Source organism: Hibiscus syriacus, unplaced genomic scaffold (genome assembly GCF_006381635.1).
Source record: "Hibiscus syriacus cultivar Baekdansim isolate YM2019G1 unplaced genomic scaffold, ASM638163v2 tig00111208_pilon, whole genome shotgun sequence".
Classification (NCBI taxonomy): domain Eukaryota; kingdom Viridiplantae; phylum Streptophyta; class Magnoliopsida; order Malvales; family Malvaceae; genus Hibiscus; species Hibiscus syriacus.
The window spans coordinates 2,050,376-2,061,684 of NW_024063020.1; the positions used below are offsets into that span (position 1 = coordinate 2,050,376).

The following is an 11,309-nucleotide window of genomic DNA, read 5'->3' on the forward strand; positions in this document are numbered from 1 at the left end:
AAGAATTACACCAACTTTGCAACATGTACAAATTCTAATTCTAGCACTTCATATTTCTTAATTCACCCATTGACAAGTCAAATTCAACTTAAAAATCTATTCACTCCTTCTATTTCAATAATTCGCTTAAAAACTAATTTTTCTTAATTTCTCATAACTTGTTAATCTTTGTGTTTTAAGCCACCTAAAGCTTTCCTTAATCTTTCTTAACATCCCAAGAATAAAACTAATTCAAAACTTATAAGAATTAACCAACTGAAAGAATTCTCACCTTTAGAAATGAGCTCGCGATGGAGAGGAAGAAGAAACTGAAGAAGGCTCTAGAGAAATTCTCCATTTCCCAAGTGCTTATTACCTTTTATAAAGGAAAATAAAAATCTTCCATGAAAAATAACCATAATACCCTTATTAATTTCAAACTTTATTATTAAATCCAACATCAAAATTTTCCAATTAAATCCCTGAACTTTTAATTTTTTCTGAGATTGGTCACTAAGTTTTCAAAAATTCTATTTTGGTCACTAACCTGACTTTTGGGATTTCACAAATCTCCCCTCTTTTAAAGAAAATTCATCCTTGAATTTTCACTACACATATCAATAGAAACATTATCTACATATACCTTCAGATTTTTCCTCTGTTACTTTCACTACTTTAATCTTTCGTAGTTGCACCTAATAACTTGTCTTTAATTCCCAAAGAACTCAATCTCTAATTACCTTATAGTAATAACCAAACTTTGATTCCATCATCATTTAAATGTCTCTAAACTTCCTTAATACATATATAATTCATTCTTCATTTTTCTGACTATGTCTACTTGACCAAGCAACATAACCTTAAATCTTCATCATAGATGATAAAACATACACTTTGTATAATCGAACAATCTCTCATATCACCCGACGTACCTTTCTTACTTCTCGTCAAACTTATAATCTATACCTCAGCATAACCTTTATCACATCTGATCCTTTAAACTTTATCCTTTCTTTTCCTTATTTCGTTATTCCTTTATTCATTAAAAAAATCAAAATCTCATTATACACAAATCGTCATTTTTTCATGTTCACATACTCTTTTCCTATCACTTATGCTCATCTTTGATCACTGATCTTTATCACCTCTTCATAACTTTGATAATCAACTTCACTTATACAGAACCACATTCTTTACCATCTTTTGTACTTGTATTTTCCTTCCTCAAAACTCCCTTTAAAACATATAACTACTTATCTCCTTATCTACATCATATCTATATGATCAAAATACACAACCACCTCCAGATTCATATCATACTTGATTAACTTAACTTTATATTTCCCCCAAATCTTATAACTCTATCACCTTTACTATTACAGTTAGTTAATAGCAATTGTTCAATCTAGAGCACAAGCCCTGATCAATCAATCAAATACATCATTTCCAATCGGAATTTTTCTCAACAGTAGTTTACTTAACTTATCAAATCCACTTTTATTCTCATACACCATGTAATTTTCGTTGTTCAAACTTAATATTTTGACTTCCTTTGTCTTATAAACTGATCACTGATGTATCCATTCTTAAACTCTTCTTATCAATCCTTAGTTTTACTCAAATATACAAATCCTCACTTCCTTCACTATACCACATTACTATGATCCAAATATACAACTGTATCCAGATCCACTTCATATTTGGTTATCTTAACCTGTCAATATCTTAAAATCTTTCAACTCCAATACACTTTTCATCACATAATCTTGTTAGCCAACGCAAACTCTTTCCATCTGAAATGCAAACTCTTATCATATCCACACTTTTGCTTATACACAACACTATTCCTTTATTTCAAACTCATAAGCTCTGGCTTATATATCCTATACGCTTATCACTGATGCTCTTATTCTTGAACTCTTCTACAAATTCTCACTACATCATTTGATCTTTTAACGTACTTATGGTGACACTTGTTCACCATATTCTATCTTATCCACGTTATAACAAAACTTCTCCATATTATTTTTCTGATTCAAAACAGTGAAAACCTTATATCACTATTCAAATATGATTTCAATCTTCTGAAATCAACATTTGATCTTACGAAGCACTTCCTGAGGTGTCTGCTCTTCATCCTGCCTGGCCAGGGCAGGTGAATTACTACCACCATTAGGTTTATTGCCTCTCGATTCACTTTAACCATTCTATTCTCATAACTATCTCATACTAATCTTATTTTATTAGCAAGACAATATACTCCTTACACTATAAGATCAGAAATTTTCACTTTGAGTTGGCATATACACATTTTTAAAACTCATTTGACTTCGGTTAAAGCCTAGAATCGGCTAAACCTTAGCTCTGATACCATTATATATAACACACCCAACCCGTATCCGACCTGGATACGAGTCAGAAGTATTACATTGACTTTTCAAACCATTTTCTTATTTCAAATAGAGAAATATTCAAACTTAATTTAAAACATACTAAATGGTTTATATATAACTATTCAAAACGTTTACAAAACTGTTCAGAGCTTATACCATTTATTTTTTTAAATACATGCCAACTAGATTTTTATATACTAAAATACATATTATTCATCTCTCTTTTGATCTGGCCTTTGGTAAGGAGAACTGACATGTCTTGCTTCCCATCGATCCATAAACTCTTCAAAACCTATGTGTGAAACACTCACACGCTAAGTCGTGGACTTAGTGAGGCATATAAAAACCCAATATAAACTAAAACTAATTCACACATGCATATACATATATTGTGACACAACACAATGTTTTAAAAATCACTAATATCATACAGATTCACATAATACTTCATATAACACTTGCACACATATAAATATATAATATCCTTATCATTATTCCTATCTTTATTGTGATCAATATTGATTTTCATTCATTCCTTTAATCACGTGGTCTTATCCATCATATTCATACACACCATGTCATATCATACATCCATCATCATATAAATCATATAATACAATTCATATCACAAAGATCTATACGTCAAATGTAGTATGTTAACCACCTCATTACCTCTATACATATACCTATAGAGTTCATTACATTTCTCTTATAATTACTGATAACAGATCATATAAGTTTATTATGTTCTCTTATATTCAGTATATCATACAAACATATTTCACATAGAAACTATATCATGTATAATAAATGTAACACATATACTCATATCCAAGTGCTCAATCACATATAATAATCATATTTAAGTTTATTTCTATTATCTCTTTATTAGCCTATGTACACATGTGAGAACTAAAGATATGCGAGTACTATGAGGTTGTGCACACATATGCTATCACCACAACTCGTATAAAATCTACTAAATGGCATATAAAATCTGTGTCCCGAAGGACCTATCTATATGTTCCGAAGAACATAGGTAATTGTCCATATGTCCAAAATGACATAGGTAATCCTGTCCATATGTCCCGAAGAACATAGGTAAACTATCCATATGTCTCGAAAGACATAGGTAACCCTCGACTCTTGACATGCCAACTATACCTCTAGCTCTCTTGACACTTAACATGGGCATTCTCTTTTATATCGTTTCACATATTCACATAGTCATATCTCATATGCTTATAGCTTTAATCATATCATTCACATCATATTGCTTATCTTTTGTGATCATGTAATCACATAACTTATACATGTACTCATAGAACTCATATCGTTTCTCATTTAATCATATAGCTTATTATAGTACAACTCATATCACATTTTCATATTCACATATCATCTGGCTTATTTCTTATTTCTTATTCTTATATATATATATATATATATATATATATATCTCATATACATGTAAGCACATATTTTCTTATGTTATAACATATATTACATATGTATGTAATCTTATGATTTATTATCAAGTAGCTCAAATAACATTCTTATATCATTTCTTATATGTTCACAATGTTATATCATATAATTCATAGTTAGTGTCACATAACTTAACTTATATCATATTATCATGTGTTCACATATATCATGTACTTTTAAATAGCTCTATAGATATTTAGCATATAACTTATCTTATATGTTCATATCATTATTTTATATTCAAATTTCCTAATTGATATATTATTCTCATTTCATTCTATAATTCAATCTTATTTAGTTTCTTTAATTCTCTTGAAATTCTATAACTATTATATTAATTATCATAATTAATCATATTCTGCTATTATTACATACTTTATTCCATAACCATATATTCACATAGATCACATAGCACATATACACTCATACAATCAAGCATACATATATTTCATATTAATCACATACTTGTAATCACAACTTTATGTATTATACTATCGGAAATAGACTTATCGCAAGTCAAATTTCCATATAATCCTATGAAATAAGATGCACCCACCTTCACCTTTCTTGATTCTAGCACTTTATTTCTCTTGATCGTTTATAATTCTTCGATTGTTCCGGAACAAGATTATGTTCAGTATCTATATAATCATACATTGATCCATATCAGAATTCTAATTGATATACTCTAATCTTTTATTTCTTAGACTAAAAGAAATGTGAAATTCCTTTTCTATTTAAAGTATGTATCATTACCCCCTATAGGGTATCGATACATTCCTTAACTGGGTATCGGTACACTACCTAAGTATCGATACCCATATTTCATTCTATAATTTTTCATTCAATATGGTATCGATACCTTCCTTAAGGTATCGGTACCCATGGGTATCGATACTGTTCTTCAAGGTATCGGTACCCCTTAAATTTCTTCTTAATTTTACTCTTGAGGTATCGGTACCTGTTGAAGGGGTATCGATAGGTACTGATACCCCTTGCCTAGAAATCAATTTTAAGCACGAAAATTAATTCTTTTCAGCTTCAACACTTTATGTTTCCTCCTCTTTCATATGCTAAACTCAAATACACCTACTTAAGCCCATTTATACTCATTCAATACATCTTTAACTTCAAAATTCTATCCTTCATATGTAATTCAAGAATTACACCAACTTTGCAACATGTACAAATTCCAATTCTAACACTTCATATTTCTTAATTCACCCATTGACAAGTCAAATTCAACTTAAAAATCTATTCACTCCTTCTATTTCAATAATTCACTTAAAAACTCATTTTTCTTAATTTCTCATAACTTGTTAATCTTTGAGTTTTAAGCCACCTACAGCTTTCCTTAATTTTTCTTAACATCCCAAGAATAAAACTAATTCAAAATTTATAAGAATTAACCAACTGAAAGAATTCTCACTTTTAGAAATGAGCTCACGGTGGAGAAGAATAAGAAACTAAAGAAGGCTCTGGAGAAATTCTCCCTTTTCCACGTGCTTATTACCCTTTATAAAGGGAATTAAAAATCTTCCCTGAAAAATGACCATAATACCCTTATTACTTTCAAACTTTATTATGAAATCCAACATCAAAATTTTCTAATTAAATCCCTGAACTTTTAATCTTTTATGAGATTGGTCACTAAGTTGTAAAAAATTCTATTTTGGTCACTAACCTGACTTTTGGGATGTTACATGACAAAAGATAGAAAGGAAATGTTTGCACAAGATAGTCGGAATCTTCTCTAGAAGATCCAAGCCCGAGCTGAAAAATTGTTATGCTAATATTGGAACAGACTTTATTCCAGTACAATCAAGTGAAGGAAGACTAAGGTCTCCACTTAGAAGTCAGAAGAAGATTGATGATCAATATTTATACATACATTGAGAATGTCATGCATAATTAATTAGGCATTTACAAAATAGAAGCATACCCATTAATTCTTCATTAAGTTGTGAATGTTTGAAATGAATTCAAAAGTAAAAAAAGATTTCATTTCATGACCTCGTGAAAGAAAAAAGGATTTCAGCAAAGATTTAGTCTACAATTTCACCATTGAAAGAAGTAGATCGACATTTCTCTTTCTCTCGATTCGATCACATATGGAGTTAGATCAACATCACCATTTTGCTCGGTTCCATCGTATAGGGAGTTGGATCAGCTTCATCTCACTCGAGATTCTTTGTATTAAAACAGATTTTTATCTCACTAGAGATTGTTTCCTTAAAATAGATTTTATCTCACTTTATATTATTTTCCTTAAAACATATTTTATCTCACTTGAGATCGATTTTCTTAAAACATATTTTATCTCACCTGAGATTGTTTTTCTTAAAACATACTTTATCTCACTTGAGATCGTTTTTCTTAAAAACATATTTTATCTCACTTGAGATTGTTTTCCTTAAAATATATTTTATCTCACTCGAGATCGTTTTCCTTAAAACATATTTTATTTCACTTGAGATTATTTTTCTTAAAACAAATTTTATCTCCCGTGATATCGTTTTTATTAAAACATATCTTATTTCAATTGAAATAAATTTTATCCCACTTGATATAGTTTCATTGAAACATAAACATAAAGATTGTTTCTCTTGTAACGAAATGTTTTCTTCACTCATAATGATTTTTTAAATTTTCATGAAATTACTTCCCTTGAAAATCATATTCCATCTCTCTTGAGATCAAATTATCATTTTTAGTCTCACATGAGACAACATTGTTTCTAAAATAATAAATCCTCAAAATTGCTAATTAAGGGTAATGTGTCTTTGAAGAATCAACATTTTTGAAGAAGAAATTCATAATAAGAAGAATTTGACTCATCTATCATATAGAGGTAGATCAACATTTCCAATGGAAGGGTTCGTAATGAGAAGAACTTATCTGATGAGGGAGAAGAAGTTCATAATGGGAAGAACTTGTTCAGTTTTGGCTCATCCATCACAGAAGTAGGTGGAGTAACATTTCGATCGAAGAAGTTCATAATGAGAAAATTTTATTCAACTTCAGTTCATCTATCATAGAAGGAAGAGCAACATTTTCGATCGAAGAATTCATAATGAGAATAATTTATTCGACCATAGCTCATCCATCACAAAAGAAGATGGGTCAACATTTTCAAACAAAGAATTTATAATGAGATGAATTCGTTTGACAAAGGCTCGTTCATCAAAGAATGAGGTGCATAAGAATTTTCAATCGAAGAATTCATAATGAGAAGAATTCGTTCAATCAAGGCTCGTTCTTCACAAGAGGATGTGAATCAACATTTTTAATCAAAGAATTCATAATGAAAATAATTCGTTCAATCGTGGCTCATATATCACAGAAGGAGATGGATTAAAATTCCCATCAAAGAGTTCGGAATGAGAAGAACTTTAAGCTCTAGAAATAGAACCATGTCAAAAATGGTGTTTTATATCTTTGTTCTGATCTAATTCCACAACAACAAGCAAAGAGGGGCAGCTCTAATCATCATTTTTTATCCTAGTATGTATGTGTGTGTGTGCGCGTCGAAGATCTCTTGCACATTGTTCGATTTCACTACTTCTAAGTCCAGTCTGTGATCAATAGGAAGGATGAATTCGATGTGCCGATCACTTTTCTCCCACTCATGTTCTCGGGGATCACAACTACGAAACTATAAACATCACTTTTCTCGGTCAATTGACCGTAGAGTGCGTACTCGGGTGCTAAGTAAGCATGTGTGCCTGCAAGTCTGCAACATATCGAGCTACCACTAACATATCGAACGTGATCCTCTAACATATCAAACATGATTTATTAGTGCTAAAAACAAGTCAATAATCACATCAATTGAGTTTATCTATGTTTGATATCAACACTTATAAAATCTTTTGATCATAGTCGAGAAAAACATTTAGAATATTCTTCCTTTACCACTTTATAAAGACAAAGGATCTAAACATTAATTGTTCGTCTAACTACCACTAATTGCATCTCTTATTGGAACTAGAATGAATGAGTCACAACGTCACAACCTCACAACTTACTTCATTTATTCATTCAGCAAATTTATAAATACAATAAATAAATATATATATATATATATATATATATATATAATTTCATTAGGAAAACCGATCAAAAGTTACAACAAAAACACACGTAATCAAGTACATTTAAAAATATTTAATATTAGGGTAAATTATTCCAATGACCACCTAATTATTTAGCCCTTTTACTTTTTCAACTGATCTTTCAATTTTTTCAATCTGACCACTTAACTATTTAATTGTTGTCAATTAAACCTAACAAATGATAGAAATCCTGACATGGTTTTTAAAAAAACTAGTATAATTTTACATTTAGTCCCTAATATTTAGACATTCTCTCATTTTGGTCCTAATTTAAATTTAATTTAATAAATTAATCACTCAATCAGGATATGACGTATATCAACACAAGATCATTACATGTGTCATTAGTGACACGTGTCAATGCATGATCAGAGGATTTTGATTATTAATTTTAATTTATTTAATTAAATATTTTTATTTAATCAAGAGGTGACACATGTTACCTCCCAATCGTAGAGAAAATAAATAGACAAGATATTGCTCTTGGAAAAAATGGAACCAGCGTCCAAAGGGAAATGAAAACACACCTTTACCAATCCACCAAAGGCACGAAATGGTTTATAAATACAACAAAGTGTATTTACCCTTTAAAAACGTGTTAAGGGTAAAAGAAAATAAAAATAAATTAGAATTAGACGCTAAATTTATATATATAAAAATATTATATTTTTATTTTATTTTATTTATTTTTAGCTTCTAATTCTAATTTCTTTTTATTTTTATTTTCTTTTACCCTTAACAAGTTTTTAAAGGGTAAATATCACTTGTGTAATTATAATTCAAAAGGCGCCTTTGGTACGTGCGCTGGTTCAAATCTGTCCAAGAGCATTTTTTTATCCTTTTATTTTCTATCCTATCGGGTGGTGAAATGTGCCACCTCTGATTGGATATAAAAATATATTTAATTGAATAAATTAAAATTAAAAAATAAAATTTTACAATCATGTATTGACATGTGTCACTAAAGACACATGTCATGATCCTGTATTGACACATTTCAAATCCTAATTGAATGGTTAATTTATTAAATTAAATTTAAATTAATACCAAAATGAGAGAATGTACAAATATTAGGGACTAAATCTATAATTAGACTAATATTTTACTACCACGTCAACATTTTTTTCAATTGTTAACTGTTAGTGGCTTAATTGATAATAATTAAATAGTTAGTGGCAAAAGTAAAAGGGCTATATAGCTAGGTAGTTATTGATATAGTTTACCCTTAATATTATTAAGAATAATTACAAGAAACCTTGAATTTCTAAATGAAGTAAATTTGGGGGGGGGGGGGGTTCTAAGCCTAGTCCCAAGAATGAAATCAATCTATACTATCGACAAATTTGAGCTATATTTTGATGTATTACTTGTTGATGCTATTCTTCCCAAGGATGACTTAAAGGACTCATGACTCAGTGGCAATGGCCTGTCTGGTAACTTTGGGATGTCAATATCACCTTCTAACATCTTCAAAGCTTCTGCAATTTTCGGCCTGAAAGCCACCATCACATGAGCGCAAAGAATCCCAACTCGAACGAACCTTTCCATCACGCCTTTCGGTCCTTCCTCTCGTATCGATTCATCGAAGATTTCTTGCACATTGCCCGATTTCGCGAGCTTCCAAGCCCAATCTGTGATCAGTAGGAATGATGAATTCGAAGTGTCGATCACTTTTCTCCCACTCATGATCTCGAGGATCACGATTCCGAAACTGTAAACATCGCTTTTCTCAGTCAATTGTCCATAGAGTGCGTATTCCGGTGCTAGATAACCGTGTGTGCCTGCAACCCTTGTTGTGAGATGAGACTGCCCTTCCGGACTCTGCTTCGCCAATCCGAAATCCGCAACTTTTGCCTTCATTTCCGAGTCGAGAAGTATGTTGTTTGCCTTAATGTCTCGGTGATAAATCGATGGTTTGATGCCGTAGTGCAAATAAGCTAGGCCTTTAGCAACATCAAGAATTATGTTCTTGCGTTGAGGCCAACTAAGTTTTGGCCTAGTGGAATCATGGAACAGATGATCACCAAGGCTGCCATTCGACATGAAATCGTAAACCAGATATCGTCTCCGACCTTTCTCTGTGTCGCTAGTGACGCAACAGCCTCGGAGCGAAAGAAGATTCCGATGCCTGATCTTGCTTATTATCTCGACTTCGTTCGAGAAGTCCTCGTCGCCTTCGGATTCGAAATCGAGCATCTGTTTCACCGCAACCATAGTACCATCAGCAAGCTTTCCTTTGTACACAACCCCGTAGCCACCTCGGCCGATCAAGTTCTTCTGAGAAAAACCATTGGTCGCTCGTTCGAGCTCCGATAAATGAAACCATTTGGCACCGGAATTTGGCAACACACCGGAACGGAAACCGCTAACGAATTGTCTATGCGAAGCTTCCCTCTTGTTCTTCCTATACCATTTCCTGTAAAAAAATATGAATCCAACAGCAACCAAAACACCAACGAAAGCACCCAAGAAACCAAACACCAATCTCAACACGGAATCTCTGCTTAATTTCCTTTTTGATTTCTCATCAACCGAGCTATCTAACGGCAAACCCAGTATGCAATTAGCCGACCCTTGATCCTTTGGACCAAATTCATTTACTACACCAATGGCATACAAAACGGTGAAATCGAAACACTTTGTGGAACTCGGATCGAGACTCAGTAGCCTCGAGTTAACATTGTAACCCGCTTCGATACACGGTCTGCAATTCAAACCGGTCACGTCGCCTTTACAAGCGGTATCCAATACGGTGGTCGGACCCAGTTTTTGAACCCAATCTTGAACCGTTAAAATCCCAGCACAACTCGAAGTGTTGCTGACGAATTGCGTCGAGTTCTGCAAACAAGAAGACACCAGAGATGGGTGTACGGATTTGGCGGCCACCTTGTTCTGGAAATCGGAGAGACAAGAGGAAGCGGCGGCGGAATCCGGCAACTGGAAAACAGAGGTTTCTTTGAGGTACTGGGCCATTCCCATGCCGAAGAGGCTTAGTAGGGTTTGGCAGCACTGCCTTCCTTGTGGGTTGAAGCAGGTGGATTCGTCCCATGGGAAGGTTTCGACGTAGCTGAGGTCGATTGGGCACGAAGAGGTGTTGAAATTGACGGTGTAAACGGTGGAGAAAAGGGAGAACATGATGAAGAAGAAGAAGAAGATGGAGTTTGCCATGGTAAATGATGATTATGTAAATCAATGGAGGGATTAGTTTTGTATAAAGGGACTGGTTTATTCAGCTGAGAAGCATCAAACATGGCGGCCGCTGGTCAAACTGCACGTTGTGGCTGTACAATAAAAAATAGAGAGTTTGACTTTGATTGGTTAAAGTAGTCGAGTA

The 11,309-nt window shown here is 32.5% G+C and overlaps 1 protein-coding gene across 1 annotated transcript; it reads right to left on the reverse strand.

The window, feature by feature from the left end:
- Window positions 1-9,269: 9,269 nt before the first annotated feature.
- On the reverse strand, window positions 9,270-11,160 carry LOC120155845 (probable receptor-like protein kinase At1g11050). The gene has a single exon (XM_039167304.1). The coding sequence runs from the start codon at window positions 11,141-11,143 to the stop codon at window positions 9,302-9,304; it is 1,842 nt and encodes a 613-aa protein (XP_039023235.1). The 5' UTR covers window positions 11,144-11,160; the 3' UTR covers window positions 9,270-9,301.
- Window positions 11,161-11,309: the final 149 nt, after the last annotated feature.

What these genes read in the sequence shown, in the direction of transcription:
- LOC120155845 (XM_039167304.1), bottom strand. Translation starts at nt 11,143, where the DNA reads ATGGCAAACTCCATCTTCTTCTTCTTCTTCATCATGTTCTCCCTTTTC.